Genomic DNA, 21,281 nt, shown 5'->3' on the forward strand with positions numbered 1-21,281 from the left:
TGCTCAGATGGAACATTCGAGGGAGGAAAATGGGAAGATCCAAAAGTGACAGCGCAGCACACTACAACGTGCTCCTCCCATCCCTTTCCCTCATTTTTTGTGTCAATTCTCGTTACCTTAGACTGCTCTTTTCTTACGCAAGAAAACTACTGTGAATTCCTGCATGTGAACAGGAGGACGCAGTAGTAAGTCAGAAGACATGCCTGAAATGAAGGCGCTGAAGTTGTAGCTCGAGAACTTGCTTGGAAAAAAAAGGAAGTTGACAAAAAGTAAGCTACAATAGAAAATGCTCAAATTTCTTTGGCATTCAGCTGTTAGTTTCTTCGAGGATGCTGGCCATAAAAAGAAAACAGAGTAGATTGGCCTTGCTGTGAGAAATTGGAGCTGAGCAAGGGTCAAAAGATTTGTAACCCTTGTGATCCAAAAAAAGACCCCTTGCTCTCTAAATTGAAATCCTGAAATTATTGAATTTTAGGCCAGATATTCTGTGCGAACCCCGGAGTAACTATATATGCTGTGTAGTTGGTGCTAGCAAATCATGGACAAAATGTAGAAAGCTGTTTGTTTTAAAATGGTCTGGCAGTCACAAGCTTAATATTCCAGATAAATTCACTTCATGGGCTCTCATTGTTTTAAAAGGCTTGAATGTTCCAAGGCAACAAAGCTGAAATTGGCACCATGATCCACGAGCGCTTCACAACACAGTTAATGTGATAAACACTCCATTCATTCGCTCATTCCTAAAAGCTGTGAGTACCGCTTTTAGGCTTAACCCTGCGGGCATGCAGGATTTTTTTTTTTTTTTTAACCATGTGGCTTCATTGTTGTCTGTTTTAGATTAAGCAGAGGGTACTGCAGATATTGAACCTACGGGGAGGATCCATCAAAACAATTCGGAATATTATGAGAGGTATGTGGCTGCTATGTTTGTACTTCTGTAAGTAATCATATGTATTGTCTTTTTGAAACAGCGGCAGCAAGCCATTTTTGCTTGTGTGTGCAAAATCTTGTATTTGTGGTTGTCAGGCTAGGCACTGGGGCCCCTCGGAAATTTCATGTAAATATACCGTAGTCTTGTTTCCTTCTGTATTCAAAGGGTCTTGCTTCTTCATATAGCAGGAATGTTGGTTTTGACTACCTACGAGGGTCATCCCAAAATGAAGGTCTCCAATTCTTTTAGAAATCGAAAAGAAACAAAATATTTATTTTAAGCAATTTACAAATCATTTAAAAGGCAGACCATTCTTCTACTTTTTCACATAATCGCCGTTGTGGTCTATGCATTTTTGCAAATGCTGGGGCAGTTTTTGTATGCCCATGTCATACCAGCTCGCTGCCATGCTGTTGAGGAAGTGTTCGACCGCATCTTTCACTTCGTCATCGGTGAAGTGCCTTCCAGCGAGATGTTAGCTTTGTAAAAAAGTGATAGTCGCTTGGTTCCAAGTCCGGACTGTAGGGTGGGTGGCTGATGACGTCTCATCCAAACTGTTACAGGAGAGCGACGGTTTGGCAGGCAACGTGGGGGCGAGCGCTGTTGTGGAGAAGACTCATGCCCTTGCTCAGCATTCCTCTTCTGCGATTCTGAATCACCTGTCCGAGTTTTTTAAGGGTCTCACAATATCTGTCCGTGTTTACCATGTTGCCAGAAGCCATGAAGTCTACAAGCAGTACCCTTTTTCGATCCCAGAACACAGTTGCCATGACTTTGGCGGCAGACTGTGTTCGCTTGAATTTTTGCGGCTTGGGCAAAGAGGAATGCCGTCACTCACGTGATTTTTGTTTGGTCCTGGTTGTGAAGTGGAATGCCCAGGTTTCGTCACCCGTAACAGTGGATTTCAAAGAGGTCTCCTCTTTATCTCCATAACGCCGAAGAAATTCGCGGGAGGAGTCAACGCGTTGCTGTTGATGGTCATCTGCGAGCCTTCGTGGAAGCAATTTTGCAAACACCTTCCGATAGTTCAACTTTGGTGACAAAATCCTATGAAGTGTTTCTAGAAACGCCAGGAACTAAATGCAGAGTTCGTCGAGTGTCATCCTCCAGTCTTGCCGCACCATTTCTTCGACCTTCGCGATTGTCTCATCTGAAATTTACCGTCTCCCGCTTCTTTATTCGTCGCGAATTCCAGTGCCACCAGCTGCGAACACCCTACACCCTTTGGGGACGTTTTTAACATCCATGTACGATTCTCCGTGCACTTCCATCAACTGGCGATGAATTTCGATTGGTTGAACACCTTTTGTGGTCAAAAATCTAATAACTATGCGAACTTCGCACCTGGCGGTAGCGACATACGGGAGCTCCATTTCAGATGCCTGCCGTGTCAAGACTGACAGTCCCTTTCGCGCTGAGTCATGGCTTGTTTGGAAGATGGGGAACAATGAACACAGAAGTATTGGGTGGGGAGCAGCGACGCAAATAGGTTCCCTGCGGCCTTCAGGCCTGCAGCCCTTTGGAGACCTTACTTTTGGGATTACCCTCATATGTTCGAACTGCCTGCCAAAAATAACGTCACTTTTCTATGTGCAAGTCTGCATATTAATTTAGATCAGTGGCTTAGATATCTGTATGTATGCAATTCCTGCTACTCCGTGGCTTTTATAGGCATAAAATTGTGATAAGTGGGTTCTTAGTGCCAAGATAGCTCACTCTGCTTTTCAGGCCAGCAAAGCATATACTAGTATAGGAACATTGTCACATGCTTGAATTGTTTAGTAAATCCTGTAGTGAAATCATAGTAATAGTAGAATGTTGGGTACAAGTGTTTGGATTGAAACAGTTATAATAAATTATAGTTAATATGGTGCCTAGCGCTGGAGCAGAAGAATGATTGAAGAGCTGTTCTTTGCAGTGCGAATGGTTTTTAAATATTTATTAACTATTAGGGTTAATCTCCAAGGAGGCTAAGCCCAATTATCCTCCCTGCAAACAACCCTCAGCATTCGTTATGTGTCCATATTTCCTTTTGCCTACATGTCACTACCTATTCCTGTTCTCCGATTGCCATGTTATTATTGTTCAGAATATGCAGGCAACCTTGGTGATGCAAAAGATGAATCCCTGAAGGAAGTGGAACAACAGAGAATACTGCAGTTGGTTGACCGCTTTTAGTCTCACATCGACGCAGTCATGCAGCACAGACAACTTGTAAATAAACATCATTTCGTCACTGCATGGCGACATTTTGTTGTTCTTCATACTTCATTTGCAATGGAATTAGAAGTACCCAGAGTCTAAGCTCTTGTGTGCAGCAATCACAGAGTGAAAACACACATTTCGTTGCTAAGCACTTTATTGATGAACATTGGGGCACTTCACGATGAACATCATCTAAAAGCTAGCAGACTTTCACAGACTTCGTTAATGATAAAGGTAAGTAGAAAGACTGTAGGCTTGTGCCAAGCATGGTTTACTACCTACTGTAGAGGAGTTGGAACGCCTAAAGAGCCAATTCCGTGAACATAAAATCCACCGCACAGATGCAGATGTCTTTGCATGCCACGCTGAAGACTGTGCCCCAATGCAAATACAACATGCAGTCGAGCCCGCAATGTAGAGTGGAATGTTAAAATGACATCTGCAGCCAAGTAAAATAAAAATACCAAGAGGTCACACACACACACAAAAAAAAAGTCAAAGGAACAAACCAGTTATTTTTTCTCTCCTGTGTACCTGAAGCACAGCATAACGAAGACAATGCTAATATGCATTAGCAAACTTTCTAGAAGCCACCACTTGCAATAGGTCCACTGCTGTTTTTCCCACGTTGTTTATGCAAGAAAAATGTCTCCAAGGTCCACGAAAATGCTGTGCAGCGAACATGCGGCACATGCAGTCATTCCAGCGTTCAGCACGACTGCAAGCGAGGACTTGCAGCATTACTTTTCCTAAATGGCGCCCACATTAGTACTCGCAACCAAGTAGCTTGCACTCTGGCTGAACAGTCTGGTTGTCACACCCAGCTAGTGTACAGCATGCCAGTACCCATATTTTTTTAAGCCATTTCTCCAGCTAACGGTTTTAGGCTTTCTTTTTTATATATTTATTACTCTTGCTGGCCTTTTGTGTTTCTATGCGGAAATATTGGAAAGCTTAGTATGCAAGGGATAGTATGCAAGGGTATTTGGATGCAGTTTAATTGCGAATTATTGCTCTTTGTGTGTGCTGCAATACAAACACTATCAGGCACTTATGTGATGCCTCTGCAGCAGAGGGTTGAACAGCATGCCAGGAACGGTATCAAAATGTCTCCTCTTGCAGTACACTGGCTTAAGGCTCATGTTCGGAGGCTAACAGCCCAAGTCACATTCAGTTTAAACTCCCTGTTTTGCACAGCAGTCATTACAGACAGACTTGCCTGAAAGGGCAACAAAGTGCTGTGCCCAGTGCAAAAATATGTGGGTAGTGTTATGCTGTTTGTCACGGCATCATTCAAAGCTGACTATCTAGCCACAATTCTGACTGTCGTCAGTGTCTGCATTTTGTCCTGCAGAAACTTTAGATGGAAAAGCTCCTCAGTATGATTGTGGCAAGGGCGCCTGGCTCATAGCCGACAACACACCTGCCTATTCGAATATTTAGGGGAATCCCCCACGGTGGAGTAGATCTGTAATATGGTAGTGGGGCAACTATGCTGCGAAAGCCAAAATTCACTCTACCGTTTCACTTGTTTTATTACTTATTTGAAATGAACATTCTGATACCTGCTGAAACTTGTGCAGGTTCCTAATTGCACTTTTTGCTGTGGCTCCTGAGGAGCTGTAAGTGGGCTCAACTGCACTTTGTTTATTTCCTTGGACTTTCGATTTGGTTGTAACGTATCGATCATTACAAATAACATCTTCCAACCATAAATGACGCTCACAATTCAACGCAAAAAAAGAAAACTAATTGCCTGAACATAGAATGTCTGAACTAAGGCATATATCCATGACTCGCAAGCACAAAAATTGGTTATGGGCAGCCTGTATTTTATAGATTTTTACTTGGCCTGGACACCAGGGGCGGGACCAATGAGTTCATCTAATTTTGCCATAATGTTGTCCGAGCAATGCTCGCCCATGTAATCTGCACGTCCTTGCTCCCATGCCAACATTCCGGAGAAATCGTCAACAGCTGTGGCTGGATCACTGGGTTCTGGGAGTAAGTTACAATTGTCATCGACTGCTACAGGCAAATGCTTTAGAATGACCTCTTCATTTTGTGGGCTGGGCTCTGTGTGCGTCAGTGGAATGGCATCATCTTTCACATCGGCTGGTTGGGCACGCTCTTCTGGTGCGGCTTCTGAAGTCGCCGACTCCACGCATGTGGCTGCTGGACTTGGAGGAGGAGATGCCCCCCCTGCACATGGCGACTCGGGAGCAACCCGTGGTCCTGGCGGCAGGTACAGGATGGGCTTGGGGTGCGAACGAAGAGATGGTGTGGGGAGGCACACCACGGGCTCGGCTACCAGGAACGACGGGAAGTGTTGCAGGATGTCCAGAGCACACGTGTAGCGTTGCTCGTGGGTCTTTGCCTGTATGTTCTGTAGATACAGAGGAAAATGGCTTCAGCCATGTATCGCATGCCGGTATTGCCACACCACCAATGGCCGAAATTATGAACTCAGGGGAATAATGGTCGAACACTATTTCATCAAACTTAGTTTTTTAACCTCCACCCTGGTTAAATATCTGCGCTCGCAAAAGTGTGGCCCATGGGGCTTTGTGAAGCGGGGGCTTGGTGGTCCTGAAAATTTCGGCCCTTGTTCCCAAATTATCAGATCAATAACATCCTCGTTAGTTACGAAATGAAATCCATGAACTGACACACGACTGGCAAATAAAAGCATGAATGGTTGTAAAACGTCATTAGTTAGGGTTTGAAGAAATTGGAAGAAATGCTCATATTATCAGCTGGTGATTATAAAACGTTCCCCGAAAAGAAAAAAGTGCCAAAAATGCACAAAAAACAAACAAAAAGAAACGGTAAAGCCTTGAGAGGAGGTTCCACTGCAGAAACGAGGAAAAGCCTGAGCCAAGCATGCAGTTCCGGAGTGCTCAAAGAACGGCATGAACAGCAGAATGCACATTGGCACCACAACGGCAAGACTGCCACTAACAAAAAAAAAAAAAAAGACCAACAATGCGCTGGCCAGCATCCAAAAGCAGTGCATCTACTCTAAGATAGGAGATGAATGCCAGGCTAATAACTGCAGTCACTGTAAATTAGTGGCAAAGGTCGGAAACCTCTGCTGCAGCTTACTGGCTATCGATCAGGGGCAGGGTTCTCCCTACAAAATTTTGAGGTGGACATCTGAGGACTGGGGGGAGGGGGAGTGGTAGTATTAACCAAATGACGACAGCACAGACAGCTGCATAGCGCTTTTCTTTTCAAATACAGCTAAATTCAGTTAATTCGGATCTCAAGAAAAACGTTTGAATTATCTGAAAGCTAGAATTACAGAATAGCCCTAAGAAAGAGCTGAAAACCATTTGCATCACAGCAGTATTATACTTGGGAACACCTGGAATATGGTTGCGTATACATTTGAGGTGAAAGCTATGCGACGCCGGCGATTTTTCATGGATTCTTCTAGTGCTTTGTTTTGCGCACACTATCGGGAATGTCGAAGAATTGCTCCAAAATCACAAGTACCGTCGCGGCCATTTTTGCAGTGCAACACTGCAGCAGTGGTGCCTAGCTACAAACAGCCCCTTTACGTTATGGGAACACTTCATGGCACAGACAGTGACCCATGCAGTAAAGCATCTTCAAACTGCAACAGTTCAACGTACTCGAAGAGCAGAGGAAGCACATGGATGCAAGATAGAAAAATATGAGTAGGCATTAGAACGGTATGTCGCCATCCCGGAATAAAACTAAATGACCAGAGATGCGCATTGCAACATCTGAAACGGCGTGACTATCGTAACATATTTAGAAGAAAACAATCTACTATTCCCCAGACAACATGGCTTTCGAAAAAAATTGTCAACAGTTACTAAACTGCTTGAAATCACACATGACATGGCATCAATCATTTTCGACTACAGGCTGATATAATTCTCACAGATTTCGCTAGGGCTTTTGATCGTGTTCACCATAAAAAATTAATTTTCAAGCTAAAATCAATAGGTATAGACCTGAAAGTTGTAGCATGAATAGAAGCCTACCTTCCCAACCGTAAACAGTTCGTGTCAATAAATGGTTTAGACTCAGATTACCTTGAAGTTATCTCGGGGGTCCCACAGGGCTCAGTTCTTGGGCCTCTGCTGTTTATCATATATGTGAATGATATTTTTTTGTGTGCAGAACCTGGTGTGACAATGAGACTTTTTGCAGATGACTGCATGATTTATACAGCCATGAACAGCTCTGGTGACCAAATGAAACTTCAATCTTCTTTACAAAACATTTCTGACTAGTGTGCAGCATGGGACATGCAAATTAACATCTCAAAAACAACGTATATAAACATAACAAGAAAAAAAATTCCTTTCTCTTACAACTACACATTATCTGGTTACCCCATACCACACGTAGCAAAAGCAAAGTACCTGGGGACCACACTAACCCAAGACTTTAAGTGGAACACACATCAACAATATATGTAGCAGCACATTCAAACAGCTTGGTTTTCTTTGCCGCAGACTAGCAATGGCTCCATTGCATGTGAGGTTAACAGCATACAAAACATTAGTCTGACCTATCCTCGAGTATGCGAACATAATCTGGGATCCCCATCAAGCGTACCTGATTGAAAAGTTAGAAAAAATTTAGTCGAAAGCACTACGGTTCACATATTCAAAATACTCAGTCATGAAAGCGTAACAGCCGTGCGCATCGCTGCAGAGATACAGACCTTGTTTTGTTGTCAGAAAACGGCCGCAGTGAAGTTTCTTTTCAATCTCATCATCATAGATTAAACATAAATAAGGAGGACTACCTGAAAACACCCCAGCGTCACTCCACCCGAGGTAACCGTAACTATTGTATTAGACCACTCTGGGCGCGTTGTGACACATTTAAATACTCATTTTTTTCTTAAGGCAATCGAAATGTGGAATGCGTTACCAAGTGAAATTGCTAACCTTGACGTCTTTTTCCAAAAAGTTGAACATTTTTTCCACCAATAAAAATGATGTCATTTGACTGTCAGGAATTTTCAGTTCCATTGTGTTCCTTTTTGTTTGTACTGTTGCTATGTACGACTGACTTGACCCACTCCTGTATGAGCCTGAAGAAGGCTTACAGTATTATTATTAAAAAAAAAAAAATCAGTCACAGAAAGTTGTCCCCGAGTATACCAAACTTGAAGCCCAAGAAGTGGGCAATAAAACCACTGCTGCCCACTGTGGGGAGAACCCAGATTAGGAGCTAGTGATCAGTCAAAGGAGAAAATTCCCAAAACAGTGGGATCCTGGGGTGCGACGAGATTATGTATAATTTATGTTTATGTTTTGAAGAATAACTTTATTACCTTAAAGGAACACTAAAGAGAGAAAGGAAGTGGGTTTGCATCGATAGAATGCCAGTTCCTGATTACAAAAAGACCACTCTTACTGAAAACAGAGCTGTTATAAGGTAGTAAAGAAGAATAACAGAAATACAGGTATCGCCACCACAGCCAAACGGCCGAGGCTCGCAACTACAAATCACGTGACGCGCTGGGGATCCCGGAGGCTGACAAATGCGAATTACGTTGCATGTTTGAATGTGGTAGTACGTTTTTTCTCACACATGATAACACGCTTTTATCATACGTAAACGACGGCGAAAAGACAACGTAAACGTTGCAAGGCAAATACAAAAATATACTTGGAGGCGCCACAGGCGCACACTTCAGTTTTGGTTATGTTTCGGCTCAGGCATTTCGTGCGCACTCGGATAGTTTGTTTGAACCTGCAGCGCCTGAATTACGAGCTTGGAGCAGCAGATGCGCCTTGATGGTTCCCATTTGAGCATTCGGAGGCACGAGCGAGCGAAATCCGCTACCGCCGACACACTCCTTCGTTCACACTTCTGCGCCAACATATCGCCGCCGTTGCCACTTCGACTGCGACCTGACCGCTTGACTGCAGCTACGTACGCCATGAAAAGCATACATATGCTAAGTACCGAAGGAAAAACGCATTATCATTCAATTGTTCACTAAATCATGGCACATCTGACCAACATATACTGCGTCAACAAGACCTTCAACGGGCTATTTGCAGGCGTCGTAAACCAAAGGGGCATACTTGCCGCTCATACCAAGGAGAGCGTCGATATATTGCGCTCGTCGCCCGGCGAAAGAAAGGGGCTCGGGTAAAAAAAAAAAGTAAAAACTAAAAATAACGAAGCACCAGAAATACATTACAAGAGGTTATAAAAAAAAAGAAAAAAAAAAAAACACGTCAGAAGCTGTAAGAACTCGCTACTGCTTGCTCCGTAACGTTCGGCGCTAACCGCTCGGCTACGCCTCGCCACAAGAACCTTGGAAATATTTCTAGTTTTTATGTCATAGCCCTATTTACAATAAAGTGTTTCTGCTGTCGGTCTAAAAATTACAACTGCTTGATCATCGGCGCATGCTGCCTGCTCTCACGTCTTGCAACTTATGTTCTGGATGCTTATGCGCGCTATATTGTGCACTGGATCCATTTTAACATGTGGAATTTCACAGCGCTGGCAAATGTAGTGACGCCGGCACTTCGGTCATGTTCTGCTACCGTGGACGTAATTTTCGCTGAACACTGAGCTGTAGCACAAACCTTGAAGGAAAAAAGTGCGACGAAGCTTCAAAACTGACAAGCGCAGCAGCGAGGACACTATTTTGCTGGTAACTAAATCTTATTTGTATGTAAACATGTCAGGAAGCGTTGCGATGACTGAGGGCTCAGTTTGTTTATACACAGTGCAAGAAGGAGCGCAAAAGCTTGAGAAACATGTAAAGTATTGTGCATTACAAGCGCTCTATGTTTTTTTTTCTTCCTTTATGGGCCCATCGCTCGGTAAATTACTCTTTTCATCGTTTTATTTATTTCGGCTGAGGCCGTCATTGCGAGTACGCTGTTGCCAAGTTGGCCCTTGAGGGATGCGACGCCGCGGGTCGCGCCGGCTCGCTAGCTATCACGGAGTCTCTGCTTACGTCATAGTGTGCGTCACTCAACTCCAACTACGTAGTTGGAGGCCACAGTTTGAATTCGACCGGCGAGAACAAGAAAAAACCTCAACTTCTTATCGCAATATCTCAGCAATTATTCGATTTTTTGCTGCCGGATATGCGGCGACAGTGTCACCAAATGTAGTTTATTAGATTTTCATACCATCTTTGGCTGTCTTTAGTGTCCCTTTAAATGCCTCTGCAGGCCAGGAGGTTCTACATTGCTGCCATGTGTGTTCTGATAGCACGAGTCATCACTTGTTTAATGCAGTTACTTTGTGAAGTGGGTGTCGCCGCTCAAAGTAAGGGCACTCGAAAGTATGCACAGGTATTGTGACCACATGATGCTCTACCCACCTGATCAAGATGCATAGCAACCCAATTGATGCGTCAACATCCACTTTCGGTTTTGTTCCTACAGTTCCGCAATTTACCTTCAGCCACTTCTTTATTATTCAAGATAGCATTTCGTTCCCAAGCACAGCTTTGATCGCTATACCAGTTATGAACAATCATTGCTTGTTTACTAGAAGTAAACTGAATGCTGAAGCTGAAAGAAAGCCAAGATAAGCGACACTGCACTGCATTTATATGCCACTTCATATGTAAAAAACAATCAATCTGTAAAAATAGTATTAGATGAAAATAAAATCTGAGTTCTGAACAATTTTACAAACATAAATAAAGCCCAATCTCTGCCATATCTTAAACATTGAGACAAAAGCTTTTACACGTAATGAAGTTGCAAAGCGACTGCAGAGTGGTTCAATGGAGGCCAACCACAAGATAATCACAGCAGCTATTGCAATAAATAGGAACAAAACTGAACAAAAGGATGGAACTCACAAAAGAGCATTGAGCTGCGCTGCGAGTGCCATGTTTTTTTGTTCCCAGCTTAGCTTCTCTGCAAATGAATTCATACCAGTGGCCAGGCAGCTAATCTTACACAGTGCTGTTGTAATGTACATGAGTGTAGATTTGGCAAGTTAGTGGCTGTCCAGCCTTAAAATACCCTAACAAGACAAGAGTACAGGAACACATGTCCCTGTGCAAGTCTTTTCCTGTAACCTTGTCCTGATTGCGGTGCTTTAATAATGAATAATATAGTTAACAATCTGAGACTGGAAAGAGAATGTGCTACTAACCGCAGAAAAAAGTGGAAGAACCCTCTTGACAAATATCTGCACCCAGAACTGAACGAATTGAACATAAGTTGGGTGTACATCAGCAGCTGGTGACAAGGTGCCAGTGGAAGGGTGAAACTTGACATTCCAGGGCTTGTATCCACCGAGAAACTGCACCACTTTGACATTATGGCCAAACCTATAATTTAAAAAAAAAACACGAATATTGTATCAAGAACTGCACAGTCTTTTACAAAGGCAAAGCTACACATTACTGAGTAAGCAAAGAGCAGATAAGTGCCGTATGAGAAATGAAAAGCTCGTAGTGTGGTTAATGGCCACAGTACAACAGCATGTACCTGAATGTGAAAAAGAAGCTGTACTAACTCTCCCTTCACGTGGCAAGAGAGCAAGCAGAATTGCACATTCTCGAACAAGACAGTGAAGTGCCAGCAACAAAGAGCATCACAAAGCTGCAGAAGTAAATGGACATTGAAGCAGACTGTGTCTCAGAGTCATTTTTTCTCTTTTCATATTTGACGATATGATGTAACTTTCTACACAATTCTAAAAGTTTTTTTTTTTTTTTTTAACAGTTGCTGGTAAATAAAACATCAAAATAAATGCCCACTGTCTGGGAGCGCCTCTACTGAATGTAAATGACACATGAGCATGTTCTAAGAAGCATGAATGCAATGCTAGATTGCACTTTTTAACAAGACAACTTTCAAGTCATTTTAACAGTACACTAGAAATGCATTTAAGTGGCAAAACCAAGAGTTTTACAGCACCAACTACTAAACCCAAACCTCAACACTGCACACTGTGCATGTTTAGCTACGCTCTCAAAGTGGAAATTATGCTTCTACAACTCCTAATTTAGTATGTTGGGTTTTACGGTGCATAAATAAGGCTCTTCGTTTTAAGGTTTTACATTTTTTGTTCTCTGGAATTTTGTGGGGAAGTGAAATACTGGGTGATATTTTTCAGCTCACATCCAAGTAAAAATCAGGTTATTCCACAACTCCCATGAGTGAAGGTTTTTTGAGCAATTTTTTGCAACAAAATAAAATTTAGTACTACAAGCGCTTGTTTTTGTGCGCGATATAAAGTACATAAACAGTATGGAAATAGGAGACTGCACTAAAAACTCTTAAATCAGTTTTTGAACCAAACGCTTCACTACGCCATGTAAAGCCAAGGTCGTCGTGTGTGGCGCAAGCCGGTACTGCGCATACGTCATAACCATGGCAACCAGCTGGACTGTTCCACAGGTGTTCCGCCGCTATGCTCGCTACAGAGAGGAGGAGAAGGGCAGCTTCCGCACTGAGCATATGTGTGCCGCCACAGAAAGCTGACCGAGTGGAGCAGGAAAGTGTCTGCCGGCATCGCATGCACAGGGCATGAAAGTGGATTCTGCCTATAATGGAGTAATGTCGACCACCTGGGGATCTTTAACGTGCACTGACATCGCACAGCACATAGATGCTTCTCCATTTCGCCTCAATCGAACCACAGCTGCTGGCGGTCGGCTTTGCAGCCAGGTACTCTGGTTCCGCAGCCACTTTCGCTCCACATTCGGTTCAGCACCTCTGATATTTTATTGCGAAAGCAATACTGCTCTAGGTTTCAAGCCCTCAGCGTAGCGCGGCCGTAGCCACGTCTTACCCACGTGACGCTGTGACGTCACACCCCACGTGACACTAGGGTGAGAGCTGGGCTACCAACTCAAGCGGTCGGCAGGAGCTGCCAACTTTGGTCTCTCTTTTCACATAGGACGGTTATGTCAGAATCAGCGTGCTAAGACCCTGGCATTCACGTTACCCCTATAGGCCACTAAGGCACGTTCATACGGCTTGGTTAAACTGGGCTTTATATGTGGGCTGGGGAAGAAGAAGACGAAGAAGAAGAACGCTCGGACACCCGCAGCTAATGCTTTCGCTCAATATTTGATTCAGCAGCGTTGAACCCTTGTAATTTTTTTCTTCTCTCTCTCATTTACTGCGATTATTTTGTGCTGCACATCAAACATGCATCTCCTGCATCACATTTCTGCATCCATGCAAGATCTGCCTGCCTTACATACATAGCAAAAATATCCATTCAACATCACAAGGACTATTACAAATGTGTCAAAGGCCTTGAAGCACAACATCGCTAGATGGTTAGCGCTTTGTACATTTGTGCTAGTAAGACAACCGATTGGTGCCAATGTTTCAGCCTGCCACTTATAAACTGCACCATTTAACTGGTCTTCAAATAAGTCATGTCATGAACAGCAAAGAAGATTAAAGAAAGGTCTAAAATCATTCTCGTGCTCAGCAGTCCCTAACTGTTGCTCCACCATGGTGGGGCAAACTCACTTCTCTGGCAGAAAGAAAATGATCTATGACCCAGTTCCAGAAAGCGGGAAATTCTAGGAACTAAAAGCCCAAGGGTAGATTCTTTGCATTTTTTTTTTTGCTACTAAACAGCAAACGGTGTTGCATCATGAAACTGTGGCTTCTTGAATTCAAGAACCAATGAACCCTTTTCTAAATATTTGATTTTATTGCTAATGAACTACAAGTCACATATTTCCAAGTGAAAAATGTGCCTCGAAAACACGGTTTTTTGGTGCCGCTTTGGTGTATAGGATCCAATGTCCAAAAGTGGCATCAGCTATGGAGGATGCTGTAATAGAGGGCTGCAGAAATGGTGACCACTTGGAATTCTGTGTTTATGTGTAGTGACGCTGCACCGTACATGGGCTTCTTGTGTTTCGCCTCCATTAAAGAACAGCTGACAAGTCGGGAACGGAACGTCCTTGGAATTAGCAGTTGGGTGTCCCAACTACTAAGCCACCGTGGTGAGTCTTGGAAATGCCAATTTTTGCAAGTGCACTTAATTTGGGGTGACAAAATCCTTACAAGGTAGAGTTGTGCATAATTGATTACTTGTAATTACATTTTTGTGTAATTTTGCAATCAATTGATTACTTTCTTCAAACAGTAAAGTTTTGGGTAATGCAACTACTTTTTCCTGTACTTGATCGCCAGTAATCAATTACTGCTTTGCAAAAAGAAAAAGGCTACAGGGGTGTAGCACCTGTGATGATGCAACTGCGTCAAATTGTTCAGCCACACGATAGTACGCATGACCGTCTGGCATGCTGAGCTCCCCATGGTTCTTGTACTAGGCATAGCTGACTATCTATTGGTGCTTCTTGCAATAAGTAACGGCTAACAAATTCATTGTAATCTTTTCCTTGACTTTAAATGTGTCTTGCTCGCAGCTGTGTTCAAAATTCACCCGAAATTATGAATACTGAAAATATTGTGCGTTTTGGACTAAAACTATTAAGTGCATGCGGGAACCACATTCTCATGCGCAAAAAGAGGGGGCGTGTGCTTTGGCCTCATAGCTTCGCTATAATAGTGGCAGTTCCTTGATATAAGGCCAAATGGGTGTCTAGTGAAAGATAGTGTCAGGCGCTCGACCAGCCTTGGGCCTAAGAATCGAACAGGTCTTGTTACAGTTCGCACCAGAGGCCACATCTGAAGTTCCCAAGAAAACATCTATACACATTTTTAATCTTGTCAGCAGCCTTACCTGTAGTGCCTTTTCACAGTACCAACGGCGAAGCGCGATGCTTAATAGAGGATGTACAAACTGGCACCAAAGCACCGCGCAACTACGGATGGGTGCGCAAGGAATTCTTATGGTGTAACACCACCATAGCCTGTAGCGCTTACATTGAGAGAGTGTTCAGTCTAGTGGCTGATGTATTCCCAAGGAAACCTCACAACAATCGGCAACGACAACCATTAAAAACAACTCCTACTGAAAATTAACAATGTGTAAAGAAACTGCAAAAAAAAACAAAACAACACTAGTTAACTGCAGTAAGGCAATAGTAATCAATTAATGCTCCGTAACTATTCAGTTATTTTTTGGGGGGCTGTTATTGACCACTCACTGGAATTGAGAAGAGCATATGGGAATGCTTTTATTTAGTTTTGCTTATAAATACAAAATTAGTAGTTTTAAAGGGACACTAAAGAGAAAACTGAAGTGGGCTTGCATCGATAGAATGTCAATTTCTAATTACAAAAATCCACTCTTACTGAAAACAGAGCTGTTATAAGGTAGTAAAGAGGAAGACCAGAAATACAGGTATCGCCGCCACAGCCGAAACTCGCAACTACAAATCACGTGATGCGCTAGGGATCCCGGAGGCTGGCAAATGCGAATTATGTTGCCCGTTCGAATGCGGTCCGTAGGTTTTGTCTTGAATATGATAACACGCTTTTATCATCCGTAAACGACGGTGAAAAGACAACGTAAACGTTGCAAGGCAAATACAAAAATATACTTGGAGGCGCCACAGGCGCCCACTTCAGTTTCGGTTATGTGTGCCTGCTCGGATAGTTTCAAGTTTGGACCTGCAGCGCCTGAATTACGAGCTTGGAGCAGCAGATGCACCTGACTCGTTCACATTTGAGCATTCGGAAGCACGAGCGAGCGAAATCCGCTGTCGCCGACACGCTCCTTTGTTTACACTTCTGCGCCAACATATCGCCACTGTCGCTGCACGAAAAGCATACATATGCTAAGTGCCGAAGGAAAAACGCATTATCATTCAATTGTTCACTAAATCATGGCACATCTGACCCACATACTTCAGCAACAAGGCCTTCAACGTGCTATTTGCAGGCATCATAAACAAAAGGGGCATACTTGCCGCTCATACCAAGGAGAGCGTCGATCTAGTGCGCTGGTCGCCCGGTGGAAAAAAAAGGGCATCGGGTAAAAAGTAAAAACTAAAAATAACGAAGTACCACAAATACGTTAAAAATGCAAAAAAAAATTGATTTGTAGAAAAAAAAAGCCGCTACGAGATTCAGATTCAAACTCACCACTGCTTGCTCCGTAACGTTCAGCTCTAACCACTCAGCTACGCCGCACTCACGAAACTGAGAAATATTTCTCCATATTATGTCATGGCCGCATTTATAATGGAACATGTTTCGAGGTGTACAGGCCATTGCTGACTGTCTAAAAATTACAACTTCTTGACCATCGGAGCATGCTGCCTGCTCTCATAACTTGCAACCAATGTTCTGGATGCCTATGCGCACTATATTGTGCACTGGAACCATTTTAACATGTGGAATTTTACAGCGCTGGCAAATTTAGGGGCGCCAACTCTTCGGTGATGCTCTGCTACCGTGGACGTAATTTTCGCTGAACACGGAGCTGTAGTACAAACCTTGAAGGAAAAAAGTATGACGGAGCTTCAAAACTGGCAAGCGCAGCAGCGAGGACACTATTTTGTTGGTAACTAAATCTAATTTTGCGATGACCGAGGGCTCGGTTTGTTTATACGCAGTGCAAGAAGGAGCGCAAAGGCTTGAGAAACATGTAAAGTATTGTGCATTACAAGCGCTCTATGTTTTTTTTTTCTACCTCTATGGGCCCATCGCTCGGTAAATTACTCTCTTCATTGTTTTATTTCAGCTGTGGCCGTCACTTATTGTGAGCAGATGGTCGATTGCGAGCACGCTGTTGCCATGTTGGCCCCTGAGGGATGCGACGGCGCGGGCCGCGCCGGCTCGCTAGCAATCACGGAGTCTCCGCCTACGTTATAGTGTGCGTCACTCTACCCCGACTACGTAGTCGGAGGAAACAGTTTGAATTCAACCGGCGGGAACAAGAAAAAAACCAACTTCTTATCGCAATATCTCAGCATTTATTCGATTTTTTGCTGCCGGATATGCGGCGACAGTGTCACCAAATGTAGTTTATTAGATTTTCATAGCATAGCATAGCATAGAGGAGTTGCTGGAGAAAAATTTGATGTTGGGAAAGGTTGAGGGTCACCGGAGAAGAAGTAGACAGCGAACGCGATGGTTAGATGGCATCCTCGAGGCGCTGCAGATGAAGTTATGTGATGTTAGGAAGATAGTGAGAGACCGGAAAGCGTGGCGTGATAAGGTCCATAGGGTCACGAAGAGTCGGACATGACTGAACTGAACTGAACTGAACGTCCCTTTAAAATGCTTCAGAGAAAAAGCGATGACACTACTAACTTTTTAATGACAAACACAAATGAATAAATATTCCCCTTTGTTTTCCTTGGTTTCGATGACTGTTTGCTTCCCTAATAGGTAGTGAAGAAATAACAAGGCAACTTACTGCTTAAATGCTGGCTTGTAGGTATAGCACACATTTGCCATCAGGTTGTAGATAAATGGCAGTCTACGGTTAATGTCCGAAGACCAGTTGCGAAAGTATGTATTGAGTAAGCCCTGATCACCTCCTGAAAGGGAAGCAGGTAATTGCTTTCAGTTTTATGGAGCGCTCACCTCAGATGCTCTAAACACACACATACACATGCATGTACACACACACATGCATGTACATGCATGGGCTGGTAACCACTTTGTAATAAGAGATTCAGCCAGGAAAGAGGCCTAATTATATATATATATATATATATATATATATATATATATATATATATAAAATGGTAAAGTGATAGCAGCTTTCCATGATACAAAGCAGCAAGGCATTGGAAGCACAGGCAACCATGACATAAAGAAAACACCTAACAGCAAAGTAGTCACTACATTCTGCCCCTGAATGTATTAAAGATTAGTGGATCTATACATGAGAAAATGAGATTGTGGGCTCATTCATGCAAGTTTATGAGCATTTTTTGCAATTTGCTTACGTTGAAACACAGCTCCCATGAGGAGTACAGAAGCTGTGACCTCAATGCACTGTAGCAGAGCACCACAGCCCATGGGCCACTGCAGCAAGCGGCCCTTCTAAACTCCACACTCCTTCCTTAACATTTTGTAGCGTTAGTGTAGTAAACTCTTAATGCTTGAAATCATTTCCACCACTAGGCTAAATTGTACAAAGCACTCTTTTTAGCAAATATAAGTTTCAGGTTCAGTTGACCAAATGGGGGAATATTTTGTGCCAAGCAATCTGGCTCACCACAATGCCTAATGTCCCAAATCCAATCCATGCTTCATGAGTAGTCTACGACCGTAACCCCTTCTTTTTTTTATCTCTAATGGCGTATTTGCAACTGGTGGTCTAGAGCAAGTTCACCTGCTCTGTAAAATTGGACAGCCTGTTTAGTGAGACGAGCCAAGTTGCTGGACAAGATGGCAACAACATTCTGATGAGACAGAGAAGAAGAAAGGACAAAATGCTGTGTTGTGTCCTTCCTTCTATGTCTTGTCAGTCACGCTGTTAGCTATGTCAGTTTTGATTAGATGACAAATATTGTGCTTCTTTGTGAACTCATGACGACATTTCGAATCGCAGACTAGAATGTGCTATCAGAAATGCTTGTCGCAGCCACGGTCATATTGCTTGTCCTATGACTGTCACAGTCTTGGTGTGCACGGCGAGTCACCAAGGGTGCTTGACACTTACAAAATGTGCATCTATCCTAACTTATGAATATAGACTGATTTATTTATTTATTTATTCAAATACCCTAAAGGCCTGTGGGGAGGGGCACACACACAGGAGGGACACACAAAGCACTTTGATAACACTTAGTTCAAAACAGACAATACACACAAATTACAAACACCATTTTAAAAGTACAGTTGAACAACACTAGATCGCAAATGAAAAAGAGTAAAATTTCAAACAGTTACGATTAATGACAGAAGAAAAAACTGCTTACAGCGCGGATTAAGAATACAAAGACATCTGAAAGAAGGTAGCGGTATTCGAGAGAGCACAAAAGAAGGATTATTTACTCTATGTAATATAAATAAATCATATAAATCATATAAATCATATAAATCATATAAATAAATATAAATCAGTGGTATAGAGGGACATCACATTCTGATGTGAGTATGTAGCATTTTGTGAAATTTGTCTGGGTGAATCTCGGTGGCAATATTTGATGGTAGGTTATTGCAGTCACTTATGGTTCTAGATATGAGTGATTGTGCGTAAAAAGATGAATGGCACACCGGGCGATTCACTTTGTAGGGATGATCACAGCGAGGGAAAATGAGGCCAGGTGGTTAAAAGAAGTCGTCATGCAAAACGTCGTGGTGATAGAGCTTGTGAAATAGAGATAAGCGAGCGTGTTTTCGTCGTAGTGATAGTGGATCTAATTCGGCACAATTTTTATGTATGTAACACTGGTGTACAAGGAATAGTCCTAAAAAATGAAGCGAACAGCATGGCTTTGCAGGGATTCAATGTTTTGTGTGATGTAATCCTGGCTCGGGTCCCAGATTGCACATGCATATTCAATTCTAGGTCTGATTATATTGAAATTTGAAATTTACAGTCCCTTTGACCCCCAGGACACCAATCTGCACATGTCACATGAGGTTGTATCAGTCCACAAATCTGAGTGCTTTCATGTTCCAAAAAAATAAGGCTCAAGTGGTTTCAGTATGTTCTCTCAGAAACCACAAAGCAGGCATCACAAAGAAGCTTTTAAGGTTACAGCATGAATTTCACCAGGCATGCTATAATCTTAAGAATACTAGTGAGAATGGCACAATTTGAACAAAGCTTTTCCACAACAGCTAACAAAATTCTCACAATGTCAGGCTTGTATTCGAAAGTCAGGATGGCCTAATTTTTATACACCATAAAGAATTCAACAATGCATATATAGACAGAGTGATAATAGTAAAAAAAAAAATGGTTATGTATTGCACGTGCACCTGATCATAGAGAATTCGCAACCCAGTTTTCTGCACTGCCTGGCATTCAGCAGCAGTCACCGATGAGAAAGATGTTCTCTGCTCATAGTAAGAATTTTTCTTCAAATTGAATTTTAGTCGTTTTTGTGTGAGAGCCGTTCAGAATTCTGCTTGATGTGGTTCACAAATACACATTGGTGAAAATGAATGGAACACGATTATAGTTGTGCTCACAATTCTGGGAAGTACCGTGAATGAAAGACTGATGAGATGTAATAGTAACGAATACAAACCTTATGTGCTAAAGTCAAGGAAAAGGGAGCAGCTGATGCACGTTATAGTGGAGGCAACTACATATATATATATTTATTTAACGTGTGGAGTTTCTCCAAGTACACAGCATTATTATTGCACAGCACCACCACCACCTCAGTGTGGCAGCCTAAGCTGGGAACCAAGCTTGCGAGCTTGTGCTCAGTTTCAAAATGCTCTACCTACTGGGTCACAACGGTGGTTATAGACTGAGATGAACTGATCCACAAAGGTCTTGACAATGCCGACGTTTGGAGGGACATCCGCACAAGACGTGGCCAACTTCGAGTTTTATAACGGCAAGGTTTCACTAGGACCAGATGGTATCTGACCGCTTGCCGTTTTGTCGTGGTGTATATGTCACGTATGTGTGTTAGCCACACTGATCCTCGGCTCCTCTCTCTCCCTGTGCATGCGGCTTATATTGGAGCAACTTTTGCCTGGCACATTTTACAGTGGGTGCACCTCTGAGCATTAGCCAAATGCTGCCTGCCATAACTTCACCAAGGGCCAGAACAGGCTTCATGTAACAGCTTTCGCTGTAAGATTATTATTAAAAAATTCTTACCATCAAAACTGCCCTGCCGTTCTGCAAAGCTGATGAGATCCCAGAACGTTTCCATAGATGGCACATAAACAAAGAGCCCACTGTTAAAGCAATCTGGCCAGCCAATGTCAGGCACTGCTGACAGCTCATCACGTTCAAACAGCTCATCACAATTTTGAACAACCTAGAAGAAAAAGAAAAAAAAAAAAAGAAAAGTTCATTGAAAATCACTAACCTACAAGTGCTCTGCAGTAAGAACATGAAATATTTTAACTTTATCACCTGCACCATAAAATGCTTTAAGTTTTTACCAAAAGGTGCATTAGAGGTTTTTTCATGCACAGGGTTCATCAAAAATTCCCAAGACATAGGGTACACCTTTGAGCAGCACAGTCAACCACTTTCGATGTACACTGAAATCCATTTTCACCCAAAATTTAGTGTACCGAATGACACGTTGTGCTCCACCACGTGGCGCTTCTGTAATGGTGCA

At 42.8% G+C, this 21,281-nt stretch overlaps 2 protein-coding genes across 5 annotated transcripts in view; one reads left to right on the forward strand and one right to left on the reverse strand.

Moving 5' to 3' along the window:
* Positions 1–3,178, forward strand: part of LOC146204171 (beta-catenin-like protein 1) — a 46,950-nt gene extending 43,772 nt beyond the window's left edge. The window contains exons 16-17 of the mRNA XM_084589118.1: positions 838–910; positions 3,021–3,178. Of these exons, the coding sequence (XP_084445244.1) occupies positions 838–910; positions 3,021–3,109 (162 nt within the window). The 3' untranslated portion in view covers positions 3,110–3,178. The remainder of the gene's footprint in view (positions 1–837; positions 911–3,020) is intronic.
* A 1,475-nt stretch (positions 3,179–4,653) lies between these two features.
* Positions 4,654–21,281, reverse strand: part of LOC146204172 (uncharacterized) — a 31,547-nt gene continuing 14,919 nt past the window's right edge. For all 4 annotated transcript variants that reach the window (XM_084589115.1, XM_084589114.1, XM_084589116.1 and 1 more), the window contains 4 exons: positions 20,810–20,972; positions 17,426–17,549; positions 11,270–11,447; positions 4,654–5,522 (listed from right to left, as the gene is read on the reverse strand). In XM_084589115.1, the coding sequence (XP_084445241.1) occupies positions 4,980–5,522; positions 11,270–11,447; positions 17,426–17,549; positions 20,810–20,972 (1,008 nt within the window). In that variant the 3' untranslated portion in view covers positions 4,654–4,979. The remainder of the gene's footprint in view (positions 5,523–11,269; positions 11,448–17,425; positions 17,550–20,809; positions 20,973–21,281) is intronic.

Source organism: Amblyomma maculatum, chromosome 1 (assembly GCF_055883805.1).
Source record: "Amblyomma maculatum isolate TAMU_Amacu chromosome 1, ASM5588380v1, whole genome shotgun sequence".
NCBI classification, from domain to species: domain Eukaryota; kingdom Metazoa; phylum Arthropoda; class Arachnida; order Ixodida; family Ixodidae; genus Amblyomma; species Amblyomma maculatum.